Genomic DNA, 26,135 nt, shown 5'->3' with positions numbered 1-26,135 from the left:
GTGGCAGCCAGGCTGTATGCGCGCAGTCGGGTCTTCACAGGCACTCCCTGTGTTCTACGTCACACGCTCTCGTTGTCTCTGAATTCAACAGATCCTGTCAAACTAGCTGCGACCGAGCAGTCCATTGATCGGGGAGGAGGGGGCACTGACCGTGGTCATAAATTCGGTGAGTCTATGCACCTGTCACACCTACGACGGCGCAGAACCACGCTTCCTCTCGACACACCCCGTGCATACGACCCTGACAGGTCAAAGGGAGATCTCACGGTACCGGACGTGTGGTTGTAATGGTAGCTCCGATGTTCTCCTGGCAAGGGCGAGGCATTTGTCTTCCGTCCGTGGCATTTGCGTGTCCCGGAATGGTGCGTCTGTATTGAAAACTCGGTTGCATGGCATACATCATGCATTATACATGTCGATCGGGGCCCCTGGGTACTTCGTCGTCGTGCAATCTCGAGCGCGCTGCGTGGCAGACGAGCATCCCACCGCCTCCCGCTGCCGAGTCTGCTATGACTTCGACACGAGTATCCGCCCCAGATACTGGGTCGGATGTACGGGTCAATAGTATGGCTCCTGGACCGGTGGCGGATTCGCTGAGCAAGTGCTACTGTCTCGCAGGCCATTACAATTACCTCGGACCCGACAGTGCGTTATGCCAGGGAGCTTGCCGTGATGCACCGATACCGTATCTGCGGGGCTCCATCTCAGATGCATCCGCTGCTCGCGTCTCGTGAGCCTCGGTTGGTTACTCGCTACTTGCCCCAAATGAAAGAGTCGAGACGAAGCCACGGACCGCCCACATCTGCTTGCCGTCAACTGTTACGGCCGATGCATGCACTTTCCTGCGAACTTCTTCACGTCGAAGAGCAGGGCTGTACAACATATAAACGGACGTCGACTGTGACTGCTCGGGTCCGCTGTTCCGTGACTCGCGGAAAGCAGACACGTAACACGTTCCTCAGCTTCGGCGGGCACGGTGCCTGGTCTGCCTTCTGTTCGGTCCGTGCGCAGTGTAAGGGATCTACGATGGAAAAGTGTGACATCCGCTCGATGGCGCGACGGGATACCCGATGCACCGAGGGAGACTTTGGCGAGCAGCGTACTACTGCATCGTCAGGCTCCCGAGAAGCACGTCCCGAACCCGACGCTGTGCCCAGGCCCGGGTCTCTGAAAGGTCTAAAGGGGAACTCACAGCACTGGCCGTGCGGTCGTAATGCGAACTTTGACGCTCTCCTGGCGATGGCGAGGGTCGTCAGGGGAGATCAGTCTTTCGTCCGTGGCGTTTGCGCGTCCCGGAATGGTGCGTGTGGTGTACACTTGGTTGCATCGCACACATGGTGTCATACATTCTACACCTCGATCGGGGACTCTGAGTACTTCGTCGTCATGCGATCTCGAGCGCAGCCGACGGGCATTCCACCGTCTCCCGTCGCCCAGTCTGCTATGGCATTGGCGCGAGTGCCCGCCTCGGATACCGTTTTGGGTGTATGAGTTGATATGGCTCCTGGACCGCTCGCCGAATCCCTGAGCGAGTGCTCCCGTCTCGCGGCCAATTACAATTGCCTCGGACCCGATGATGTGTCATGCCAGGGGGCTTGCCATTATGGCCGATACCATCTGTGGGGCTCAATTTCACCGCTCGCCTCCCGCGACGGTCTCGGTTGGTTACTCGTCACTTGCCCAAAATGAAATAGTCGGGACGATGCCAAACGAGGCCCCAGCATATTCACCCTGACCTCGACTGAAGCCGGTATTCTGTCATTCGCTGGCCGGTGAGCTGCTGATGATTATAACAAGAGGCCCGCGCGCGTCGAAGGTCCGCGTGCAGTCTCGGTACTGCAGCGTAGAAGATACAGGCACGCGAAATGTGACGTGCGCCACTTGCAGGTATGTACTTTCTGCTTTAATAGCAAGACTTGCTATCCCCACGGGCAGTTTTCATGTCCTGGGTGTAACGGGGACATATGTCGTGCAAACACATGTCTGAATTCCGGGCTGCTCGACGCAGACTTCTGCGTTGGTCAATGCCCTGCTTCCCGTCAACGCGGCAACCGTCAGAGAGCACACGAGATACAGACCAGGCACTTCCTGTTCTCAGCCTCGTGTCGATCGTGACGGGGATCGTGCAATGCACGACTGATCCGGACTTTGAATTGGGTCATTGCAACGGCATCTGTTCCGTACCACGGACATGCCCCAGAGCCTTGGTCTGCGTCTGCCTTGGACGGTGTTCGGACCGTCTGATATCTGGTCTATTGGGTGACCATCGAATCGCTGATCTGCACGACGGTGTTCAGCTTGAGGACGTGACGGGCTATACAGAAAGGGTCATCGACGAGCCACTGACTATCATTGCATCGTTCAGCTGTTGCACGGAGTTCTCGATAGGCTGCACCTTTGCGACGAGCGGCTCATTGCGAAAGTGAAGACTCGCTGTGCATAGGTCACAATAGAGCTCGCCGCCACCCCCATGTTGTCGGAGTCGTTGGATCATTCCATCGCACTCCTTTTTTTCGAATGAAACCGAGCTCTACCGCTATGGTATAGTGTGCATGCGTTGGCGATGAGGCTACTCACCGTCCCGCAGTGCCTCCAAGTCTGCCAGGTCTGAGTCTGCGATACCCACCCTTTCCGCCTGCGAGTAGCTATCGTGATGGTCTGGGTCAGTCATTCTGTGCCGGGTCACGCACACAGTAAGTGTCTGCGTGCCATCCGGGGAGAGGTGCACTGTAGATCAGATGCAGTGAGTCGAGATGCGCAAGTACACCGGCGTGCAGTAGACAGAGTCGGGTAGAACCAGCAAGTTGAATCGCGGGTAGAGTGTATCGAGAACATGCAAGACTAGAGTCGCGTGCGGTCGAGCATTCAGAGTCAAGAAGCATGGACCGGCGAAGTTGGCTGGGTAATCAGACCACAGTTTTGTTTTATATAGCACGGTGACTCAGAGAGGTGAGTGCTACATAGACCGGCACACAATGGTCCCGAAAGTCCTCAGTAAGTGCGGTGCATAGCACTGTTCCGCTCCTTGCGAGACCTGGCCGTACATCCTGGTACCAGCGACTGGTTTTGATTCAAACCCGGGTCCTCAGGCTGAACGACGATCGTATACAGGACACACGAATACCTACCTATCTGGATAGAGAGCGTTTGAATCCTCGAGGCTATGCCACCCCGCCCGCTGCTCGTAAGTTCTCTCACTCTGTTCATGCCCTTCTCTGTCCTCACTCGACTGGCGCAACAAGTTCCGTGACCGTCAAGCAAACATCGGGACCTCATGCCTTCCTGACGATGGAATTCGATGACGGCGGCGTCGACTCGAGGCAGATCCTACAGTTTTCTGCAAGACATGCAGTCCGTATGATATGTGAGGGCCGGACGCGTGATGTGTAGGTGCGTAGTCCGTTTGATTGCGAGTCGCGGGACACGGGGCCTGTTTCATGATCCCGCTAATCCTCAAATGTTCGTAGGCCCAGCTGTCATTGATACTCGCAGAACGAACGAGACCATTCACTCAGCATCGAGCCGGTGATCTCGTGGACCCATCGTCTTCAACAACGGGAACACGCGAACGCCGACATAACCTACTACCTTGACAGACTACGCGTGAACTCCTACCGTTCGTCATTGACACTCCCGCCCTTCCCCCGATATGTGCTCCAGCCTGAGTGAGTCTATTCCATGGTCCTCAATGGCTCTGTCACCGTGGTCCACTATCAGTTGTTTGCGTCCACCGCGGGACCCCTTCGCATAGTCAAGGGGACCCCATTTCGACGCGGTTTGAGGCCGGCATGCGAGTAACCGAGTAACAGCGATGTCGGACTCGCCATCTCGCTCACGTCGATCCCTGGATTCCACAGCTCTCCACGCTCTCGTCTCGGTGAGTCGCCCACTGAGCTCTACCTCGAGCCGTTTGATAGCAAGCGGTCTCGCACGGAAGCCGCGGCCATGACGAGATGTAGCCGGCACCGCCAACTTGAAGTCACTCTGGTCCGACGATGCGATGCGCTGTGAGCGCGTCGAGCAGGCTTGTCACACCAGTCGGCCAGAAAGGTTTACGGTGTGCAGGTGCGTAATTCATTCAGTCGACTGGCTCGGCGGCACTCCGAGACGAGATTGCTCACGTATACTCGCCGACATCCGCAGAACGAAAGGGCCCGGCAGCCCGACGTGATGCTCAGAGGGCCGACGGCGGACGGGCGGTGTTAATTGAAAGCGTCACTGCCCCGGCCCCGAGATCTGCAGACAATCGTTCGGCAGCTGCCTCTGCGCGACCACGGAGGTGCTGTTGTGACGTGGACACAGGGATACTGCAGGGGGACTGCGACGGCTCTGACCGCGCTCGCGTTCCGTGTCCGACGCCATGTAGAGTAGCTCAAATCAAATATATCCATTCCTCGAGACTACATTCACGGTCACCGTACCTACTTCAAACAGCACAAACGACGTGCTAGGCGTCCGTCACGGCAACCGTCGTCCATCGTCGTGCGGCGTGTTCCCACCGAAGTATCGTGTTTGCGCCCTCTGCGTCTGCGACCGGCATCCTCTCCATAGCTCCTGCCTCGCATCCTCCCCGAGCCGTCCCACCACCCTCCAGCTCACTAAACGACAGATCATCAGCAGCAGAGACACCGCGATAGTACTCACCTTCCTTGCCGCGAAGGATGGTCTTGTCGACGAGCAGGCTGAGGGCGACTCGCCGACGGACGCATGTTGCTCGAGGAGGGAAGCGTACCGCCAGTGCTCGCTTGCATGAACGACTCGGCAGACGTGCTTCGCGGGCTGGACGCGACGAGCGGCTGTCGTGTCAAAGGGAAGCACGATGCCCGCGCATCTCGTACGATGCTACAACCCGTCCCAATTGCACTTCCCTGAGCGGCACGGGTCGTAGCGCACTGCGTGTGCCGTCTACCTGAGACGCAGGCCCGACTGGCACGTCCTTGCGCCGTCTTCTGGCGGGTTGCGCGGTGGAGTCAACTCACCACGACGGGCGACGCGGTCGCGCCCGGCTCCTGCCCGTCCCGCAAAGCACCCTCCCCAGATCCGTCCGTTGACGAAGAACGCGGACCCAGCCCGATCAACGCGCATGTACCAGCCATCGAGCATGGGCCCGAACGCCGGCGTCGGTGGCACGGACGAGGCTGGCATCCATGCCAAGTGGCGCCACGCTCGCTTCCGCGGACGTCGCGCAGGATGCGCCCCGGCCGTGGTGATCGCGCTCTCGGGCGAGGTATAAAAGTGAGGGCTGTGGGCGAGAGGAAGCATCGGTGAGTTGCGTTCCGGACCTAGTCGACTGGGCGAGTACTGACTTCCTGGTCGCAGCAGAGCAGACGCGCTCGCCGAGAGAGCGCGCCACGGCGACGGGCTGCGGATCGTCGTGCACGGTGTCGAGGCCGTCGGTGCTTGTGCTGCAGGGCGAAGGTACGCAAATTTGAGGTTCAGGTGGTCCTGGCGTCCGCTGACGACGGGCGACCTGCTGTAGCGCGTCTCCGCGGGAGCCATTCGTCCAACACGCGGGTGAGAAGGATTCGCGTCTGACGAGCCTCGTAGATGGCTGTGGATGGTGGGCAGCGGGAAGAGATGCTGCGTCGCACGATAGAGGGGACCGTGTGCTGTAGGTCTAGAGCAGTGAGTATGTACGAGTTACTTGTGGTTGAGAGTGCGGGACGGGTCGTGGGCGCACGTACGTAGGATCGCACAGGACGACTTGGGGGTTGCATTGGCGTGTGTGACCTGCACGTCGCGCGAGAAAGTGCACTGCCGTCCGTCGCTGCGAGATACCTGCGGGCGGGCGGTCGATGCTTGCAATCGGGGAGGGTCGCGTGCAGGTTGTCCAGTGTGCGTCGCGCAAGTGGAATGTCGGTCATTGTCAACAGCGATTGCGAGATGTCTGCAAAAGCGCGTGGGCGCGCGTACCGTCGTACGTATGTACGAATGCGGTCCCGTGCGTCAATGCAACTGTCTGAGCTTGTTTCGCGGGCATGGGCCCAGTGTGTTACGGAGCATACCGCGGCTGGGGGTGGAGTCAAGACGCGTAACGGACGATGGCAGCGCCGGGCACCGTCGAAAGGCAGATGCGGGGTTTTGCTACTTGCTGGCGAGAGGCACAAAAAGACTGTAGACGACGCGTAGAGCGTGGCGGGCGCTCTTGGGTAGCGTCGCACAGAACGGCGTGTAGCGAGCCGTCCCACGCACGGGATCGCTCCAAACGACTGGGGGGTGCACGGCGGGATGCTAGGGCGTCGTTTGGCGGAGCCATTGCGGGGTGCAGAGGGCGCATTGGGCGCGGGGGAAGGCGGAGGCAAGTCGGAGATGGGAGCTTAGGAGATGGGTTTTCTGGATGAATGCGGGTGATTGCAGAACAAAAAGATAAACGGACCTGTGTGGACCCGAGAAACAGCTAAAAGGCGGCGTTGGGGGTGTCGACGGACACGTCTCGGCTGCGCGCATGAGCGCAGGGCAGCGGGACACGGGGCCGGAGCGCAGGGAAGGGAAGGGCGGGGGAGCAAGACGGCAGCGGGATGGAGACAGAGAGAGCAGCCAGCGAGAGGAGGAGGAGGAGGGGATTCCATTGAGTCCTCACGGCTGCGTGCCATAAGGCTCGCCACGTGAGTCAGAACGCATCGTGCAGCAGCGACGAGAGTCGTCAGATAGACGCCCAGACACGGCGCGCCGATCGACTCGGATGACACGACTGGGAGCGGTCGTCAGTCCCGCTGAACGCTGACAGGCTGCGTCCCTCTGCAGCAGCAGTCGACCACGGATGACTGGTGCACAAATGTGCCAGGCTGGCTGCGTCGCAAGAAGCCTCCGCACTGCGAACCGCCATCATCCAATTAGATGACCTATCAAGCGCACAATGTCCCGGGCTGATGCGACGCAAGATCTTAGAATCGCCGCCGGCATCCAGGTCTGTGCATACAAGCGTATAAAAGGCGGATATGCCTGCCGTATCCCTCAGCTCCTCTTCTCCTTCCGAGCTCACCGAGCAGGTTGCCGGCAAGTGAGTGTCCAGCAACGATGGTAGTTTGAATGTTAGACTTACCTTGCACCTCTCTACTAGCCTCGCTCTTTTTGACGACTCACGTCCCTGACTCCCTTCCACCAAAATCCTTCGTAACGACCCCAGTGCATACAAGACATCATGCGTTACTGTACGCTCGCCTCCGCCGTCCTTTTGGCAGTGGCCGCAGCTCCCGCGCTCGCTCACCCGACCACCATGTGAGCGGCTCGTTGCACATTCTTATCCCACGACTGAGCATACAATGATAACAGTCGCGCGACTGAGGATGCCTCCATGGTTGAGCGTGAGCTCCAAGACGGACTGGTGGAACGCGGCTGCTTCGGCGACCTTCTCTGTCGGACGCGCAGCGCCAAAAAAGCTTCTACGAAGCCTAAGCCGCCGCCGAAGAAGAATAAGCCAAAGGTCAGATTCGGAGTACATCGTGCGATTAACCTACATTTGGATATGCTTCGCCAAGCGTAGTTCACCCCGACTCGGACTCGCACATTCCAGGACGCACAACGGTATATATGTAACGGTGTAGACACTGAACCGGTGATGCAATTTGGTACAGTAAGTAGTGCACACTGCAAATGTCCGGTTTTCTTGTTGCACGCGCGTTAAGGCCACGGTTCACGTTCACGTTCAAAACGCGGACACGGCTCCGCCATGCCCCACTCGGCCCGGGGCAGACGCCCGAACACACGGTAACGATATTGGCAACATGCAGTCCAACCTGCGCTAACTTACTTGCTACTTATCAGCCTGACAGTGAGAAATGGTTACCCCCCACTGGCCGTATCGCTCGAGTGAACAAGTTGCCGTGAGCCCTCGGCTTCAACGTCCCAACCAAGATGTCGGGCACACTGAATCTGGATACGGCTGTGACGCTCCCCTCCGGTACGTGGCCCTATACATGGCTGCTGGCGTGCTTGGATCGAACCAGAGGACGGACGGACAGGTCACACCATGCCCCTGTTGGGTCTGGGAGTGTACCAGAACGACGACTGCGTTCCAGCGTGCCTCGCTGCGCTGAAGCATGGCTATAGGTGCGTGTGTCCCAATGCCAACAGCGTTGATCCAGCCAACATATCTGATCCTCAGGCATATCGACTCGGCGCGTATGTATCGCAACGAAGCCCAAGTCGGGCAGGCAGTGCGCGAGAGCGGTGTACCCCGCGCAGAGGTCTTCGTGAGTGCGTTACAAGTGTTCACAGGACGCTGAGATCACATCCTAACGGCGTTCGAACTGGGCAGCCACCAAGATATACGATCCTGACCACGGGTACGAAAGCACGCTGAAGGCTGTCGACGAGTCTCTGCAGAGCTTCGGCTTCGGTCAGTCAATCAGTCAATAACCAGTCTTCTCACTCACGCCTCAGATCGTCAGACTACATCGACCTCTACCTGATTCACAGCCCCCTCTCCGGCAAGGAACGGCGCCTCGAGACCTGGAGAGCCCTCCTCGACGCCCAAAAAGCCGGCAAGGTCCGCACTGCTGGTGTATCTAACTAGTGCGTCCACCCCTTTGCCTCTGCACAACCTAACACTTACCACCATCACCCGGGGTCAGTGGAATCAAGCACCTCAAGGAGATTCGCGACGCCGGGCTCGAGACACCCGCGGTGAACCAGATCGAGGTGCAGCCGTTCTGCCAACAAGGGCCGATCGTCGAGTACTGCCGCAAGAACGGGATCTTCGTCCAGGCGTACTGCCCGCTCGTGCGCGGGAGGTTTGACGACCCCGTCTTACAGGAGGTCGCGAGGAAGTACAACAAGGACGGAGCACAGGTTCTCGTCAGGTGGTCGCTGCAACATGGGTGCGTTTCGCATCTTCATATCTCCACGTCTGTGTTTGCTTGCTGACATTGGCGTTGTTGTAGGTACAACCCGCTCCCGAAGTCGTCCCGCCCCGACCGCGTGGTCTCCAACGCAGCCGTGTATGACTTCGACATCTCGGGTGAGGACATGGCGAAAGTCGACGCCCTCGACAAGGGCGCAGCGGGCGCGACGAGCTGGAACCCAGTTGACGCGGAGTGATGGACTGCGCATCAATACGTCCCTGAGGGCAACAAAGGGTGAACGCAGAATGTATTACGAGATACGACTAATGTAGCAAAGAAGAAACGTCCGCGCTGTGACCTCCCGTCCTCATCGAACCCGCTGCCTTCATTACGCCCTCCACGCTCTCCACGTGTCGCGCAGCCAGGTGAGCCGCTGCACACTGAAGAGGCCCTGCCTCGTACCGGCGTCGACGTACTGCCTCTGCTCGAGCGCCAACGCTACCTGCACGATATCGACAGAACGGTGAGCACTTCCATTGGCTTCGAGGGGAACGAGGAGCTACGTGCATCGCGAACGAGACTCTGCGCGTCCTCCTCGCGCAGCATGCACACGACCGTTGCGATGTGCACGCGCGAGAGCTCCTGCGAGGCCTGCACGAAGAGCGCGTGGAACACCGGCCATTCGTCGTCGGGGATCGTTACCGGCTGGTGTCGCCGGTCTGCAAGAGGTGCGCAGGGTAGCAGCCTGGTATAGTAAAAGAACGACGCACCTCGGAGGTACTCCTGCCACACCATGTCTATCCAGGCACCTGTCTGGCGAAGCTCTGTCGACGAGAGGATGCGCCCTACGACATGCGGTTTTAGGATGCTTTGGTACGAGGTGGAAGGCTGCTGTTCGGTTCGGTCGTCCGACTCGGATGTGTCACTTGTCCCAACATCGCTACCAGAGAAATCCGATGCTAGGTATCGCAAGCCCGCGTGCGGAGACCGATGCGCCCCTCGTTCCTCTGCCCAATCACGCCTCGGGCGGCAGGCCTTCCTACGCGCGTCGAACTCTTGTATGTCATGTAGGATGTGCCAGAATAGCAAGTACCGCTCCAACAGCTCAACTTCTTTCGGAGGGGCCTTCTGCCGACGCAACTCGGCAGGAGAATACGGTATCATGCCTAGGAGCTCCGTGACCTTCTGTCCGGCCGCGACCCACGGGCCACCGGGGGATCAGCGGCGGCGAGTTCAGGAAAACAGTCTCGGACCATATACTGCGCGGTGAAGTTGACGACCATGTATTCAAAGTCGAAGAGGTAGACGTCGTATACCCGTTCCAATTGCCGCGCGAGCTCGGCGTTGGATCGAGCGGGCTCTGTGTTGGTCGCAGGGACGTGCACGAAGCCCAGCTTCGCCGCGATCTCTGGCCAGAGCCTCCGGTGCGAGGCCTGCCATAGAAAAGTGCGTAAGCTGTAGGTCATGGAGGTACGTCACGTACCGAGAGGCTGCCTTGCGCGGAGACGACGCAGTTGAAGAGCGTGCAGAGGTCGATCGGGCCGCCCTCGGACAACTGGACGCAGCTGGGGACGAAACGCTTGCCTTCGTTTCTACAGTGGTCAGCGTAGATGTGAGGGAAGTCTTCTGGGGACACGTAGATGCCTCTCGGGAGGTTCATGGTCGGTACGCTGCCTCACTGAGAACGTCAATCTTGCTGTCTGTGCTGTGAACTGCGAACGAGGGGCCCGGGGTTTCAAGATGACGATGCCCCCTCCCCCTCGCCGCCGCACAGATATATGGCATACTTCTTGCCACCGGTTGCTACGGCAATGCCACTCATTGCCCTGTGCGTGGTATTGGTGTGGCAGCATTCGTGCTTTCACTCGGGGCGGACGCCCTTGCATTGTCGACGTCGCCACAGAAGTGCCACATGTGCACATAATGGAGTCCGCAAAGTTACTCATTGCATTCGCATTTTCATCAGTGTTGGCCACGAGCGGAAAAGTTGCCGCGCGGAAGACTCATAGTGTACATGTAGTGAATGGATCGTATAGAAAATAGTGATCACTGGCAGACCGACTCGAGGGACACCAGAGATTTGCCAGAGATATTGAGTCCACTTCAGGAGGCGCCCGGCAGGTTGCCGGCAGGCTCTCACTTATGGGCGCTTCCGGGTCGACCCAAGTTCTGCACTGACTGCACTTGCAGGCCAATCCACGGCCTCGCGATCTTTCAACGTGAACAGGCTGCGATTCTACTGTGAATCTTGAACTACTCGCTGTCCCCACTACCTGGAACAGTGATATCTTTTATTAACACCACCGGCTGAAGGTTGTCAGTACATACCGATCAGCATCGAATCAAACCTTGCCGTGCCGCCATTCTCTCATCGGTCCCACACAACTGGCCGAGGTTGACATTACACACATAGAATAGAAAGTATAGCAGGCTGAAGGGATAGATCACCAATATTGTATCAATGGAGCCAGGCTTATAAATAACGCTCACTACGATCTCACCCTGACCACCACCTTCACATCGAACGTCCCTCTCGTCTCACCTACGAAAGATGGCCCTAACCCTCAAGTCATCTGTACGCCTCTCCTCAGGTATGTACCACTTGTGTTGTCAAGGCTGATGTCTCGCTCACGAATACACCAGGTTATACTATGCCCCTCCTGGGCCTCGGGGTTTACCAGAACAGCGACTGCTCGCCGGCCTGCCTGGCTGCCTTGAACCACGGCTACAGGCTCATCGACTCCGCACGCGTGTACGGAAACGAGGTAGACGTCGGCCGGGCAGTACGGGAAAGCGGTGTGCCGAGGGGCGATGTCTTTGTCAGTGCGTGGGTCACCTAGTTCTCATGCTAGCGACGACGCTCAAGTACGCCGGTATACTCTCCGTCGACTCGACAGCCTCGAAAGTTATTAACTCTGAGCACGGTTTCGAGAGTTCCATCAGGGCGGTCGACAGTTCGCTGCAACGCTTCGGCTTCGGTGCGTCAATGTCCAGTCCAAGCCACGTCCTGGGCTGAATGGCTTTACGCGACTGCATCGGGATGATAGACTATATCGACCTGTTCCTGATCCACGATCCGCTCTCAGGCAAGCAGAGACGTCTCGAGACCTGGAGAGCATTGCTCGAGGCGAAGAAAGCGGGCAAGCTTAGGACTGTCGGTGTCTCTAATTTGTACGCATGCCCATCCATTCACCTCCTGGGAAACATATCTTACTCAACGTCGGCAACCTCAGTGGCGTAAAGCACCTCGAGGAGATCCGCGAAGCCGGCTTGGAGACGCCCGCCATCAACCAGATCGAGCTGCAACCTTTCTGCCAGCAGAAGGACATCGTCGAGTATTGTAACAAGCACGGGATCTTCGTCCAGGCGTACTGCCCGCTCGTGCGCGGACGGTTTGACAATCCGGTGCTGCAGGAGGTAGCTAAGAAGGTACTGTACGCCGCACTGGCTTGGTACCGGCCGTCGAACGGCGTCTGACTGAAGTCCTCACTGCAGTACAACAAGGAGGTCGCCCAGGTCCTCGTCCGGTGGTCCCTTCAGCGAGGGTACGTCGTCTCATCCTCTCATATCACCCGTGCATACCCCTAAGCGCGCGATTACACCACCTCCACAGATTCAGCCCGCTCCCGAAGTCATCTCAGCCCACCCGCGTCGTCTCGAATGCGGACCTGTATGACTTTGAGATCTCCGCGGAGGACATGGCGAAGATTGACGCGCTTGACCAAGGGAAGAAGGGCGCGATCAGTTGGAACCCTGTGGATGCTGATTGAGGATGGGGGATGGTGAGTTGGCCTATGGGTAGTATTCCGTATGTGGGGTGTTCAGATCGACGAAGAACAACAAGCATGTACAATAACGTGCTGCGACAAGAGCGTGCTTGCGAGCTTTTGAGCAGTTGTGACAGTCATAAAGTTTGTACGTAGACGTACGGCCCTCTAAGGACGGTTCAGCGTGAACCGGAAGGCAATTCCCCATTAGCCCTTCCAAGAAGCTAAGGCTACTCATTAATCGATTGTATTCGTAGACACTTTTGATGCTGCGTTTTGCACAAGCATGAGCCTCAGAAGAGCCACTCCCCCGCACTCTTTCGAATCGCAAGTTTTGGATGCCATCACTCTCCTTCCCGGCGACTCCAGGACCGATGATCTCCTCATCCGGGATCTCCTGTAGGCGGACCAGCTCCCGGCGAAGGTACGCGACGAGGGCTGCCATGAGCTCCGGATACGCGACGTACTTGTCCGCCTCGTTCGGCGCGTAGTCGTGCACACCCGACCCGTCATCCCGCGCCTCCTCCACCTCCAAGCCCCGCTCGTCAAGCTTCTTCACCTTCTCCACCTCCCCTCCGATGAGATTGACGGAACGCCGGAAGTACGGCTTCGAGGGGTCCTGCCCGTCGGTCGGGTAGACGATGCCGCGCGCCCCACGTCCGCCCAGGATGTTCCGCCACGCTACCGCGGCCATGTCCGCGTCGCCACGGAGGAGGGAGACGTCGAAGGACATGCCCATGCCCGCCCACTGCTCCTTGAATATTTTCATCTGCTGCCCGACGAGCCGCTCGGGCGCGCGCCCCTTCGGCCGCTTCCGGTCCGGGTTCGCGATGGTGTAGAAGTGGGAGGGGCCGTGTAGGGATTCGTGACGGACGCGGGCGTGGCGGCGGAGTCGGGCGTGGCGGGCTGGAGGATCGCGCGCACGCGGTCTTCGACGTCGAGGAAGAAGTGGTCAATAAGGGCTTGGATGTGGTTCATGCCGTGTGGTGGCGGTAGAGCGCGCAGGCGGACAGTGAGCAACCAGACGTGGAGATTCACGACGGTGAACCAGGACTGGAACGTCGGTGGTAGGTGACATTCTGGCATGAGAGCGGTGGTCAGTTCGTGCATGGCGCGCAGTCTCGTCACAGGCATTCATAGTCAGAGATTTGCGTGAACCTAAGATCCACGCGTCCACGACGCGCATACACGCCTGAAGGAGACGTTCCACAGATATGGTGCAGAAAAGAATGTGCGGCACGAACAACGTCCACCACGCACCTTCCTGCCAAAACGCCCTGTCCTCGTCGGGCCTGACGATGCACAGTTGCTCGTACATCGCGAAAGCGCGTCTTCCCGCGACTTGCTTAGGGCTACCGTACCCCATCACGTTTGCGGCTTTCAGAAACACCCTTTTGAGTGCAGGCGACGCCTCCACTTTCTTGGTGAGCCATGACTTTTCTCGCGGATGTGTGGTAGAGGGTCCTGGGGCGGGTTCCGCTGGTTGCTGTTGCTGCGCTGGTGGTGGTGTTGAGGACGCTAAACGAGCATGTCGACGAAGAGCGATAGCCGTGCTTCGAGCACTGCGAGCAAGCATAGAACGAGGCAACATGATCCGGAAGGGTGAGGTAGAATTGACGGTACGCGCGCGTCTGGCTGAACCACCTGGCGTTGATGCAAACTTGGTCTCTGTTAGACTTTTAGATGGCCTTCTAGCCCTGTGAGCAGGACCTGGACTCGAGTCTTCTAGTCGTCGTGAACGAGCCCAGGAAGTCAGGGGGCGCTGGCGACGACGGCGGTTGGACGACAGCAAGTGACAGGCTAGTACAGCAAACGGAACTGTTGGGCGCCAAGGCGAACTGGCTCATCTCTTCCCGCCACGGCGTTGCTCTACCCATCACTCTCGACGCTGCGGAAGTTGGAACTGGTTTCTTTCGCTTGACCACCGTGATCTTCGTTTATGGATGGGCTCTCTCGTTCACCGAAGGACTCTGCAACATCGGCAGTAGACTTGACTGGCTCACCCGCTGGACTTAGCGTCACCTCGCGCCCGACTTCTCCTACATTCATGGCCTCGGAACCCCGGAGCAGCTTCGCGCGTCGGCGCGCAAGTTGGGGACGCGTTGAACCAGGGCAGGATCCTCTACACATCGACATCGAGCACCCACAACCACCAAAATCGAGCTGGAGACTCGACGACGACCCGTTCGCTTCACCAATGGATGAGCGGCCGTACGGGCACGAGATGTCGTACCGCGACACCCGGACTCGGTACGAAAATGCTACAGGTAGCTACCAGACAGCACAGGCAGGTCCGTCTTCTGTGTCTCTTATTTCAGAGTTTCGTGGGTCAGGGGACACGCTGGACGGGCAGCGGGAGGACGACGAGGCGCGGTTAACGAGCAACATGGACAAGACAGGTGTGGGTGGTGTGGGTTGGGCTCTGTCCGACGAGGATGACCCTGAGCGGTCGGTTGGCGGATCAGCGCGATCACGACGACGAGCGAGTCGTTACGGAGCATCGCCGTCGCCGCTGAAGAAGACGGGGAACACGCTCAAGCTCATGACGGGAAACCTGCGTCGGGCGTCGATACGTGTCGTGAATTTTGCCGGGTTCGGCCTCGAGGACCATGTGCGGCTCGCGGACGCAGAGGATGAATCACCGGAGCACACGCTCGTGGACAAGGTGCAGGCGGACGACACGGGCGAGGAGGAGGAGGTCGCATCCCTGCCCGACCTGTCACGTAGTCTCCCGATTCGCGGGCGCACGCTTGGCTGCCTGGGCTCGACGAGCAGGATCCGTATGGCGATGTACCGCTTCCTCGTGTATCCGTGAGTGTGCCGTCTCTGCGCAGACGTTCGCGACGTGACCTTCGCTCGCAGATGGACAGAACCTATCATACTCCTCCTAATCATCTTCAATGCAGTACTGCTGACAATACAGTCACATACATCGGCGGCTCTCGATGTGGACGACAACGGCAACACCCCGCACCCGCTGTATCTAAGAGGTTACTTCCATCAGTGGGAGGACTATGCTCTGTTTGCGTTGTTTTGTTTCTTCACGTGAGTGCGTTCTATGCTTGCTGGGCAACTCGCTAACACCCCCTAGGCTCGAGGCCTTCGCCCGAATGAGCGTTTCGGGCTTTCTATTAGACCCTGATGTCCCTGTGTCGTCGCTATTCACGTCTGTCTCGTTCTCCAAATACCCGGACCCCTCGATACCTTCCATGCGCATGGAACTACAGACGCCACTCTCTCGCAATGCATCATCGCTGTCTCGCAATGCATCCCTCGGTCACTCGTCTAGTCGCTCGCGTCGCTTCAACGTCGTCCACAAACTGCAGCATTTCGCACATAATCTCGCCCGCCCATTCGCTTTACAACACCATTCAATGTCACTCCCTCTCCAACCACCTCAATCAACGCCTGCGTCCTCTGCTCCCCAACGCACACCATCTACGCAGCATAGCCGGTCAGACACCACCAACTCTCGCACTGCGATTCTTGAACCGGCGGTCACGAAAGCTCAAGAAGTACATGCGCACATGCGCAATCCTTCCCAGCCGACGGTGTTCTCAACGGCACTCCGGTCGGACAATCCGGATGTCCTCGCTCTTCCATTTCGGCTGAGTGTCGCGAATGCACGGCAGCAGACGCAGCGGAACGTGCCGTACCTACGGCATAGTTGGACCCGAATAGACTTTGTAGCTATCGTCGGCTTCTGGGTTTCCTTCGCTCTGGCTACTGCGGGCGTCGAACAGGGAGAATATCACATCGGTATCTTTCGCGCTCTGAGCGTCTTGCGGACTGCGAGGCTCTTGGCCATTACATCCGGTACAACCGTACGTCGAGACGTGAAGTACTCATATATCTTCGGTTGACTCTTGTGGTGTTCTAGACGATCATGCGATCCCTCAAGACAGCCCGTCCATTGCTTGCGAGTGTTGCCTACTTCGTATTGTTCGCGATGATCCTTTTCTCGTGAGTCACTCTTCATCCAATAGCAGGTCGTAACTAATGCGTATGAAAGGATCATCGGGATACAGTCATTCAAGGGTTCTTATCTCCGCTCGTGCAACCTATTGCCTACCATGGGAGTAGAAAATTACACGGACCTGACCCAGAATTGCGGTGGTTATGTGAACGCTACCACCCTCGAAGTCATGGGTTATCTCAAGACAGACGGTACATACGGTTCATCCAAGGGTTATATTTGCCCTGCTGGTCAAATCTGCATGGTAAGTGGCATGGCCACTCTTCGTGTCACCTCCTTGACTAGGTGTGGCTCTCGTGCAGGAGGATCCGATGAACCCAGACAGCAACATGGAGAGTTTCGACACAATCTACTACTCCGCTTTGCAAGTCTTCATTGTCGCTTCGGCGAATGGCGTACGTCATATCTAGGGTGCACTTCATGGTTTCCGCTTATAGCCAATTTCATAGTGGTCTCCGATCATGTACAACATGATGGACGCGGAGTTCTTCGTGTCCTGCCTCTTCTTCATCACCTGCGTTGTTGTGCTCAACTTCTGGCTCATCAACCTCTTCATCGCGGTGATCACAAATACGTTTGCGGCTATCAGGTCAGACACGAAGAGAAGTGCCTTTGGTGCAGCAATGTACGTAAATTCTCTTATGACGTCTGCTTTTGTGAAGCTGAAAACTACTCGTTAGAGAGGCCCCTGCTATGATGAAAACAACGAGGGTTGGACCATGGTGGACGGCAGACGCGTCTCAACGCGCAACCGCATCAAGGAGGTCTACGAGAGCATCCGCTGGTGTTGGGTTGCCTTGGCTCTCGCTTCACTTATCTTGCAAGCCACTCGTGAGGTGAACATGAGCACTACGCACCAACAGATCCTCAATATCGGTGAACTGGTAATCACTATGGCCTTCGACATCGAGATCTTCATTCGTGTGGGCGCATATCTCCCAGACTGGCGTGCGTTCTTCTTCCGTGGACAGAACTTGCTGGATTTGTTCCTCGCGATCGCGTCAAGCATCATTCAAATACCGGGTATCCATGACTCGGACGTCTATCCGTGGTTCACGATATTCCAGCTTGCGCGATTTTACCGCGTCATACTGGAGATCCCAAGAATGAAGCCCCTGCTTGTGAGTACAATCCCCCGGCTGTAATGCACTTGTATTGACTGGTGCATAGCTCGCCGTGTTCGGAAACATGTATGGTCTGGCAAACATGACGTTGTTCCTCGTCCTGTTGAACTTCGTCGCTGCGCTAGTTGGCGTCCAATTGCTTCGGGGGGACATTGCCCGAGGCAACTATATCGACTATGGCCAGATATACAACTCATTTCTCGCCGCCTATCAGTTGTTCTCGTCGGAAAATTGGACGGATGTACTCTATGGTGCCGGAAATCCGGAGATTCCCCTCAGACAGGCACCCATCATAGTCTTGTATCTGACCGGGTGGTTTGCGCTTGCGAACTGTACGTTTTATCGTCCTCGTTTGTGCCTCTTCTGACGCGACTTTAGTCATTGTGCTGCAAATGTTCATTGCGGTCATTAACGAGAACTTCGAGATCGCCGAGAATTCGAAGCGGAGTAGACAAGCCTCCCACTACTGGGCCTCACATCGTCCACAAGAGACCCGTATACCGTGGCTTCGCAGACTGAACCCGTACAGGTGGATGAAGGCGCAACCAAAGGCAATTGCGGTTGAGCAGTTGCCGTCGGATCTCATCCTTCCAATGCAGAAGACGTTGGTAGATTCTTATCCCATGCAGGAGAAGATAGTGGCAGATGTAAGTTGGCTTCCTCACCCCGGCCGTGCATCTCTGGATCCTCACCGTCACTATGTGTAGGAACCTATGACCCAAAGCATCTTTGAAAAACAGAGTGCTAAATCGTATTTGCGCCACCTACAAAAGCTTTTTGCTGGTGAGACTGATGCCGACCGTGTGCCGCTCGCGGCAATGCGAAAAAATCGTCGGGACTCTGCGGCACCTCAGGATGCAATAGACGAGGAAACCGAACGGCATCTGTAAGCCCCTTCTCAGCTCAGAATATCCGCATGTCTGACCAGGGCACAGCGAATTGTTGGCAACCCTCAACTCGGAGGCAGCCGCGGCGGAAGATTTAACTGACATCATCTACGAACGACGGGCGAGAAGGGCGGACTTCATTCGCGATCACCCTACCTATGACAAGACATTCTGGCTGTTCTCCCACAAGAACATCATCCGGCGAGTTTGCCAGAAGCTGGTGTCCCCGGCAGGCGGCGAGCGTATATTCGGCGCACAGCCGTCTCCGATTGCGCACCCAGTCTTCCAGGTCGTTCTCCTACTAGCTGTCATCGGTGGGATTGTGGTTGAGTGGATAGCCACCCCAACATACCGGCGCAACTATCAGCTGCAGTACGGGCAACTACGCGGATCCTGGTTTGACATTGCAGAAGCGACATTCGGTTTCACTTTGTTGCTGGAGTTCATCATCAAGGTCATCGCCGATGGATTTGCCTTCACGCCGAATGCGTACGTGCGAAGTATCTGGAACATCCTCGACTTCCTCATCCTGGCTGGCATTTTGGCAATCTGTTCAGCGGTCTCATCTTCGTCGTCGGCCTCAGTCGTCTCACGAGATCGTTGAAGGCTTTGCGAGCCCTCCGCCTCATCACACTTATCAACATCATGCGGTCTACCTTCGAATCGCTGATCATCTCTGGCGTGGCACGAATCCTGGATGCTTGTCTCTTGGCCATCCTCTACATGATTCCGTATGCTGTGTGGGGTCTCAACATATTCGTCGGTCTTATGAAGGAATGCAATGACACCAACGTCTCCAACGTGGGGCAATGCGTCGATGAATACTCGAACACAATCTACGGTGATTCATTTGGGTTCTTGGTCCCTCGGGTGTGGGCCGATCCCTCTCCGTCCACGACATTCTCATTTGACAACTTCCGTGCGTCTCTGTTGATCTTGTTCGAGATTGTCTCGTTGGAAGGTTGGATCGACGTCACCACGGTCGCAGTGAGTCTCATCGGACAAGGCGAGCAGCCCCAGACGAATGCGCGACAGTTCAATTCGATCTTCTTTCTGATCTATAACCTTCTGGGTGCGGTCATCATTCTGACCCTCTTCGTCAGGTGCGTGTCGCGGTCTGAATAGCATGACATTCAGTTCGCTCACCGTTGCATCAGTATCATCATTGGCAACTTTACCTCGAAGACCGGCTCGGCATATCTCACACAACCTCAGCGAGAATGGATAGATTTACAGAAGTTGATCAAGCGGCAGCGCCCCTCCAAACGACCGAAGCGTCGACCATCATGGCGTATCAGAGCCTGGTGCTTCGATCGTGCAGTGCATAAGCACGGTTGGTGGCACAGGATGATGACGGTGGTTTTCACTATCCATGTAATCGTTCTGATGTGAGCCATCGGTTTTCTCATTCGTCGTCGAACCCTCCGACTCATCGAAATGGCAGGACTCAGACACTTGGTACCACCTCGACGCTCGATCGCACGCGCGGTATGGATTATGGTTTTCTTTTTCGTCCTGCAATCCTGACATCAAAACATCAGATACATTCTTCTTCGTGGTCACGATCATATATTCCATCGACACACTGGTGCGGTTCTTCGGTCTGGGCTGGCGCAGTTTCAGTGCCAATGGCTGGAATATCTTTGACATCATTGTCGCTACGGGCAGTCTTCTGACAACCTTTATTGTCAATTTCGGTCCTAGCGGATTTGCAACTCAACAGTTGCAAAAGTTGTTCATCACTTCAATTGCTTTCAAGTTGGTGCAGCGCACGAACTCTCTGAATAAATTCTTCAAGACCGCCGTGTAAGTGGTTGTGCGCTCTCTGAAGGGATGAATGACTCATGTCCGGCGCAGGGCAAGCTTGCCAGTGATCATCAGCCTACTGTTCCTCTGGATCATCCTCTTCCTTTTCTTTGCGATCATGTACATGGAGGTATTCAGCATGACGAAGTGGAATTCGGCGGAAACGAGATACCAGAACTACACGACGATGTCGAAATCATTGGTTATGCTTGCATTCATGACGACAGGGTAAGTATCTACCATCTTGTACGATGTCGTGGCCCTCACGTCCATCTGTCATGCAGGGAAGGCTGGAACCAGTACATGCACGACTTGTGAGTGCAGCACGCCTACACATTGTACTCGCTGTCTCACATCCTTTAAGTGCGTTGGAGTATCCCCGGTGCACCGTCCTGCCTAATGGCGACTCCGATTGTGGCAGCACAACCTGGGCGTTCACGCTCTTCATCGCTTGGAATCTGCTTAGCATGGTGGGTCGTCTGTTGCCATCACATGCTGCTATATCGTCTCACATTCTGTCTCAGTACATATTCGTCAACCTGTTCGTTGGTGCGCATCGATTTCTTCTCCTGTCTTCGAATGATGATGACACCTAAACAGGTGTTGTCGTCGAGAGTTTCTACTATGTGTTCCAGATGTCGGGTGGATCAAAATCCATCACACGTGAAGAAATGCGTAACTTCAAGAAAGTCTGGGCCGCGTTTGCCAATCCGAAGACAGGGTACCTAGAGAGGGACCGCTTTGTGCCTTTCTTTGGTGTGAGTGGTTTTCCTCAAGTCGTCAGATCTGGTGTATTAACTCTCTACAGAAACTGAGCGGGATCTTCGAGGTCCGGATATATCCTGCCGAGTTCAATATCCGACGAATAATGGCGCAATCGCTGGCGGATCCAACCTCAAACTCTGCTTGGCCAGCAGCAATAGTGGAGGGCATGGATCTTGGCAAATTGAGTGCGACGCTAGGTGGCATAGATCGCGCTACCATTAAGCGGAGGAAGAATCTGTATAATCGACTCTACCATGAAGCTCGGATCTCGCACGAGCCTGGAAAGGGCATATCATTCACAAATATGCTGTTACTCCTAACGCATCACAGGCTCATTGTCGATCGGGATGCTCTGGTGTGAGTGATCGCGTGTCACTATTTGACTGTGATACTGAGGGGCCTTGAACAGACTGAAGGACCTAGTTATACGGACGGAAACGAACAAACTTGTCACAGACCTTGTTGACTTCGACCGCGTCCAGTCTTTGCTACTCATGATATCTTATCGACGGCGGTATTTAGCAAAACGCGACGAAATACGGCGTATGAAAATGGCGGATCAAGGTGAGCTATCCGTCGCACGGCGCGGTTTAGACTTCTCATTGTTACTCCTTCCCCAGACATACCTGCCATCGTCGTCGATGACCTGCTCACGACCCCCGTTCTCATCACCCGCGACATAACCTCACCTAGCCGAGACAGTTCTGTGGAACGCTTTTCAGATCCCGACTCCCCTATGTCGCCGACCTTCGGCGATCGTTTCCCGGATTATACGTTGATGCCTGACTCTCCTTCACTTCATATTCACGGAGGAGGGTGAGTGACATCAGCATGCTGTCACTCAGTCCCGGTCTTTCGTGAGTCGGCTCTTCAGTAGCGCGTGCACCAACGCTGACGATTTCCCTAGCCCCGATATGTCCGCACGCGATCCTCACTCTCCGGTAGACGACGCGCAGAACATTCTCGAGACCATGCAGGGATCTGTTTGGAATGGTATGTACTGTGACCGCGCATTCATACTAAACTGACGCCGACTGGACAGAGATGATGCTGGAGGCTGAAGAGGAGGAATCATAAAATCATTACTTCGCTGCATATAATTCACCGGACTCTAGAGGGACACATGTAGACTGTAGACATATTGCACACCATTGTAGGCACCATGGCACTGTACTAGCGTAAGACTTTATTGTGTAACTTATCGCTCAGAGTAAAATGGGACTACTAATTCACCCTGGTACACAACATACAGCACAATAAGGTCGCGAACCGATCAGAATCTGCCTCTGCGCGGCCGCCAGACAGTCTTCTTCTCGACAGTCTGGAAGCCCTCTTCCTCCTTAGGCGGTTCCTCCTCGCAGCAGCTGGCGTTCTGGGCGCAGGCGATGCAGCACGGGAAGTGTTGATGGCGGGCAAGTCTCCATCCTTCCTTGCTGCCTCTCTGGCACGCCAGCCACCACCCTGCAGTGCGCCAGGGCGGTACTTCGGAGCGGCCGCTGGGCTTTCTGAGCGGACAGGACTGGCAGCGCGGGGCCGAGGAGAGGCAGGCGGCGGTGTTGCTGCAGCTGCAGTAGACCGCCTCCAGGTGTCTCCGCTCGGCGTTGCACGCAATGGAACAGGTGCCGCAGCTGGCGCGGTCCGCTCAGGCGGCGCGTTGCGACGAGCCTTGGCTCTCTCAAGCGCCTCCTCTTCGCGCTGCTGTTGCCTGCGAACTTGCTCGAGCATGGCCGTCCGCTCCTCCTCGCGCTTCCTGATTGCTGCAGCCCGCTCCTCCTCTTCTTCGCGCTTCTTGGCTTCCTCGCGCTCGCGCTCGGCGTCCTCTTCTGCTGCGCGACGCTCCTCCTCTGCGATGCGTTCTAGTAACCACTGTCAGCTCGTACGAGACAAGGGGTAGAGGAATGAACAAACCCTCTTCTAGCCGACGTTCCTCTTCTTCCTTCTCGCGTTGGATTCTCTCCTCCTCTTCGAGGCGCGAGCGCTCCTCTTCGCGCTGCTTGAGGATGGTCGCCCTGCGCTTCGCCTTCTCCTCCCCGATCTTCTTCTGCGCGAGCTCCTGTCTCTTCTGGAACTCCTCCTTCTGCTTGCTCATAATCTCCTCCTTCTTGGCGAGGTAATCGGGCATCATACTCGCGACCCGCTTCTTCGTCTCCATGTCGCGCTGATACGCCAGCCGGTGCGCCTCGAGACGAGCCTTCTGAGCGGCCTCGAAGGCTTCCTTATCATTCTCCTGCTGGATCTCGTAGTCCTTGGCAAGAAGAGGACGCTCCTCCTTGCGGTACGCACGCTCGATGTGGTCGAGGCGCTTGGCGACAATGCGCATACGCTCGGCGACGTCCTTCTTCTCCTTCGCTAGCTGTTCGACCTGGAGTCGCATCAGATTGTCCGTGCTGATGTTGTCCATGTCCTGACCAATACCGTCAGCACTCCGAACAACCAGTGACAGACGAAGACACCTACTTCGATGTCGACCTTGAGCGTACCCTTCTCCTTGAGGCTTTGTGCGAGCTTTCTCGCCTCCTCGTTTCGGATGTTTTCGATCTCCTCCTGGCCCGCTCGACCTCCTTCTTGCGCAAATCCTCCATCGCCTTGCGGGACTCCTTCTCCTTCTCAATACGGGAGAGCTCCGCGCGGCGGCTGGCTTCCTCCTTCTCCTTCCGCACCGACAGCTCCGACAAGAGCTCACGGCGACGAGCAACGATCGCGCGACGGAGCTGGAGCGCCTTGCGCTCCGCCTGAGCCGCAGCGACGAGGGTGGTGAACTTCGCCTGCTGCTCTTCCTCAGAGAGCGGCGCGAACGGGTGGATAGTGGCGAGGGAGTTGTGCAGGCACGAGGCGAGGCTGCTGAGGCGCGTGCGCACGAACTCTGATGTCGAGGGCTGCACGGAGCCACCGGTGCCCGTGGATGTGGACGAACTCGGGTCTTCGACGGCGGCGAAGAGGCTGTCGACGAAGGTGATAGTACCGTCGGCGTGGTCAACGCGGACGTTCAGCTCTCCCCGGCGGGCACAGCCCATGACGTAGGCCTCGATCTGCTCCTCGTCGTAGACCTTCGTGCCCTCTCGGTCGAGATCCCGAATGGGTGCAGCGAGTTCGTACAGGGTGCTGATCTTGATGGTAGAGTACACCTGAGACAGCTGCGAGAGCAGGCGCGAAAGCAGGGCGCGCTGGAGTAGGGGAAGGTAGGACGCATAGGTGCTGTCGCTTGGAAAGGCCTTGAGCAGGGGCTCGACTGAGGAGCAGAGGGTAAGCGGGTCGAACGTGACCTCGAGAACGTTGTACAGCTCCTTGACTGACTTCGGCGACAGCTTCAATACGTTGCGCGCGAGCTAACTTAGACATGAGTAGACATCACTTCGGAGAGAAGACAACGACTGACTGCGTCCTTCAAGAGGCTAGTGCGGGTGGGAGTCTTGGTCAGACCAAGCAGTGCGGTCAATCGCGCATTCTTGCCCTTGCCCTCTTCTGCCGCGCTCTCCTCACCCTGCAAACCGACTGGCACAGCCAGAGCACTGACAAGCACCTGTCCCGCCAGCCGACTCAGTTCCTCCTCCGACTTGCCACCTATCGCGGTGACAATGGCGTAATACCGGCTCCAGGCGGCGGCGTGGTAGAGAGCATTGCCACTCATGAGGAAGATCCGTGTGAGCTTCTCGTAGTAGTTCGCCATCATTGCGGGACGAGGTGCCTTCTTGGCCATGGTGAGGAGGTTGTGTACATCCTCGACAGACCGGAACGCCTCCTGCCAGAGCTCGAGCTCGACTGAGGTATTGAGCTGCGCGAAGCGTGTGTCGAGGTGATGCTGGAGGGTGTCGGGGTCGGAGAGGTTGATGGAGTGGGTCTGATGAGCGTACTTGGCTACGTTTGCAAGATGGAGACGGAGAGTCTCGCATAACCGTCGGAACTCAACTTTCCGCTCGTGCTTCAAGCAGAAACGGAATGCCTGTTGGGCGATTTGCTGTGGGAAGCGAGGTGATTAGCATGAAAGTGGCGGTGACGTAGCTTCAGACGATCTACAACGTGTGGATACCCACCTGGTAGATGCTCTCTAACCGAGCATTGTTCTTCAGAGTCTCCAGAGCCGTGCGGTAGCTCTCCCATAGGAATTTCAGCCATGGCGTGACGAGAGCCCTATCGGTCCTGTCCTTGTTTTGGTCCCCGCTCACAGCGCCGAGGAGGATACTTTCCGGTGTCTCGCTCGCCTCGAGATCATCCACATCCGTGAGCGCAACTGCCTTCTCCGCCTTCTCCTGCGCCTCCTGCACTTTTGCGTCCGCTAGCTGGATAAAGCGGTTGATGACGACCTCGATGGAGGCAACGCTGCTATTCTGCGCGATGTTCTTGTATTGCATCAGCCCCTCCTTGGCTGTGCGCCCTTTGCGCATGTCGACACAGAGTTCGATGAAACGAATCATGATGGGCTCGAGCGATACGAGAGGTGCTGAGCGGAACCGCTTTGAAGAAAACATCTCCGTCAATGATTGCAGAGCTGCGTGCATCTGCCCGACTGATACAAGGCCTTCGGCCTGCTTGAGGATCGCCTCTGGCTTGGAAAACGGCGCCATGGTGAAGTCGTTTTTCTGCAAAGGCTCGTTAGGGAGTTCTCGCTCAAGCTGCGAAACAACGACTCACTTGTTGCTTGGATACTCCCGAGCGACTCGCCTACAACAGGGCGACTTGAAAGGCTCGGTGGTCGTCGATGATAAGCAGCAGGCTGCGTGCGCAGAATTTGCGGTGACGATGGACGTGTGGGACACGCGGTGTATGCTTAAGGTTTCGTGGCTTACGGCTGAATTGCGGAGTTCCAAGCTTTACTGACTTATGAAAGTGCTCAGCTATCCCTGTTTTCTGGCGCCGATAAGAATTGGCTTATTGGTTCCCTTCCCCACGAGCTCTGTTCCACCCATATGATTCAGCTTCCTTGCCTTTGTACTGCTACGGAATGCGCTTAGCTTTCATCCTCGACGAATGCTCGTGCAATTAATGTTTGAGCTCAATCTGTCGGTGTTCCGCAATCCACCGATGCCGAC

The 26,135-nt window shown here is 56.8% G+C and overlaps 7 protein-coding genes across 7 annotated transcripts; 4 read left to right on the top strand and 3 right to left on the bottom strand.

Moving 5' to 3' along the window:
• The first annotated feature begins 5,158 nt into the window (after window positions 1-5,158).
• Window positions 5,159-6,560, top strand: B0H18DRAFT_1038364 (uncharacterized protein). Its single transcript, XM_048030439.1, has 4 exons — window positions 5,159-5,242; window positions 5,307-5,617; window positions 5,685-6,316; window positions 6,377-6,560. The coding sequence occupies exons 2-3, from the start codon at window positions 5,548-5,550 to the stop codon at window positions 6,116-6,118; spliced, it is 504 nt and encodes a 167-aa protein (XP_047887735.1). The 5' UTR covers window positions 5,159-5,242; window positions 5,307-5,547; the 3' UTR covers window positions 6,119-6,316; window positions 6,377-6,560.
• Window positions 6,561-7,641: 1,081 nt separating this feature from the next.
• B0H18DRAFT_1038360 (Aldo/keto reductase) lies at window positions 7,642-9,512 on the top strand. The gene is made up of 8 exons (XM_048030438.1): window positions 7,642-7,707; window positions 7,765-7,900; window positions 7,962-8,049; window positions 8,105-8,196; window positions 8,258-8,338; window positions 8,391-8,514; window positions 8,574-8,819; window positions 8,883-9,512. The coding sequence occupies exons 2-8, from the start codon at window positions 7,855-7,857 to the stop codon at window positions 9,037-9,039; spliced, it is 834 nt and encodes a 277-aa protein (XP_047887734.1). The 5' UTR covers window positions 7,642-7,707; window positions 7,765-7,854; the 3' UTR covers window positions 9,040-9,512.
• Window positions 9,172-10,443, bottom strand: B0H18DRAFT_958833 (uncharacterized protein; the record flags this gene model as incomplete). Its single annotated transcript, XM_048042734.1, has 5 exons — window positions 9,172-9,285; window positions 9,360-9,502; window positions 9,554-9,968; window positions 10,037-10,216; window positions 10,267-10,443. 5 exons carry the CDS (start codon window positions 10,441-10,443, stop codon window positions 9,172-9,174), a joined length of 1,029 nt encoding a protein of 342 aa, XP_047887733.1.
• Window positions 10,444-11,334: 891 nt separating this feature from the next.
• B0H18DRAFT_884786 (Aldo/keto reductase) lies at window positions 11,335-12,553 on the top strand (the record flags this gene model as incomplete). The annotated part of the gene is made up of 7 exons (XM_048041042.1): window positions 11,335-11,374; window positions 11,427-11,606; window positions 11,681-11,761; window positions 11,831-11,954; window positions 12,017-12,212; window positions 12,279-12,328; window positions 12,397-12,553. The coding sequence occupies 7 exons, from the start codon at window positions 11,335-11,337 to the stop codon at window positions 12,551-12,553; spliced, it is 828 nt and encodes a 275-aa protein (XP_047887732.1).
• A 234-nt stretch (window positions 12,554-12,787) lies between these two features.
• Window positions 12,788-14,126, bottom strand: B0H18DRAFT_1215083 (uncharacterized protein; the record flags this gene model as incomplete). The annotated part of the gene is made up of 4 exons (XM_048036614.1): window positions 12,788-12,819; window positions 12,899-13,361; window positions 13,421-13,629; window positions 13,811-14,126. 4 exons carry the CDS (start codon window positions 14,124-14,126, stop codon window positions 12,788-12,790), a joined length of 1,020 nt encoding a protein of 339 aa, XP_047887731.1.
• Window positions 14,127-14,774: 648 nt separating this feature from the next.
• B0H18DRAFT_1138713 (Ion transport protein-domain-containing protein) lies at window positions 14,775-22,494 on the top strand (the record flags this gene model as incomplete). Its single annotated transcript, XM_048035613.1, has 28 exons — window positions 14,775-14,800; window positions 14,822-15,361; window positions 15,413-15,595; window positions 15,642-16,374; window positions 16,431-16,513; window positions 16,563-16,770; window positions 16,829-16,921; window positions 16,976-17,151; window positions 17,209-17,647; window positions 17,697-17,982; window positions 18,029-18,297; window positions 18,391-18,536; window positions 18,586-19,026; window positions 19,095-19,640; window positions 19,695-19,925; window positions 19,982-20,025; window positions 20,079-20,343; window positions 20,395-20,571; window positions 20,628-20,657; window positions 20,708-20,813; window positions 20,868-20,892; window positions 20,944-21,101; window positions 21,152-21,465; window positions 21,518-21,672; window positions 21,729-21,882; window positions 21,921-21,965; window positions 22,016-22,101; window positions 22,151-22,494. 28 exons carry the CDS (start codon window positions 14,775-14,777, stop codon window positions 22,183-22,185), a joined length of 5,994 nt encoding a protein of 1,997 aa, XP_047887730.1. The 3' UTR covers window positions 22,186-22,494.
• Window positions 22,382-25,670, bottom strand: B0H18DRAFT_1124210 (uncharacterized protein; the record flags this gene model as incomplete). The annotated part of the gene is made up of 7 exons (XM_048034817.1): window positions 22,382-22,480; window positions 22,624-22,964; window positions 23,017-23,512; window positions 23,566-23,613; window positions 23,667-24,434; window positions 24,485-25,063; window positions 25,140-25,670. The coding sequence occupies 7 exons, from the start codon at window positions 25,668-25,670 to the stop codon at window positions 22,382-22,384; spliced, it is 2,862 nt and encodes a 953-aa protein (XP_047887729.1).
• Between the last annotated feature and the right edge of the window lie 465 nt (window positions 25,671-26,135).

This window comes from Fomitopsis serialis (genome assembly GCF_022376445.1).
Source record: "Fomitopsis serialis strain Sig1Antser10 chromosome Unknown B0H18scaffold_117, whole genome shotgun sequence".
NCBI classification, from domain to species: domain Eukaryota; kingdom Fungi; phylum Basidiomycota; class Agaricomycetes; order Polyporales; family Fomitopsidaceae; genus Fomitopsis; species Fomitopsis serialis.
This window is presented reverse-complemented; position numbering and strand designations above follow the sequence as displayed.

Bases quoted from the DNA above. Each gene is read 5' to 3' on its own strand.
- B0H18DRAFT_1038360 (XM_048030438.1), top strand. From the start codon at position 7,855: ATGTCGGGCACACTGAATCTGGATACGGCTGTGACGCTCCCCTCCG. The intron at 7,901-7,961 runs GTACGTGGCCCT...ACGGACGGACAG, and splicing joins GGCTGTGACGCTCCCCTCCG to GTCACACCATGCCCCTGTTG. The intron at 8,515-8,573 runs GTGCGTCCACCC...ACCCGGGGTCAG, and splicing joins ACTGCTGGTGTATCTAACTA to TGGAATCAAGCACCTCAAGG.
- B0H18DRAFT_1038364 (XM_048030439.1), top strand. From the start codon at position 5,548: ATGGCTGTGGATGGTGGGCAGCGGGAAGAGATGCTGCGTCGCACGATA. The intron at 5,618-5,684 runs CTAGAGCAGTGA...GGGCGCACGTAC, and splicing joins GGGGACCGTGTGCTGTAGGT to GTAGGATCGCACAGGACGAC.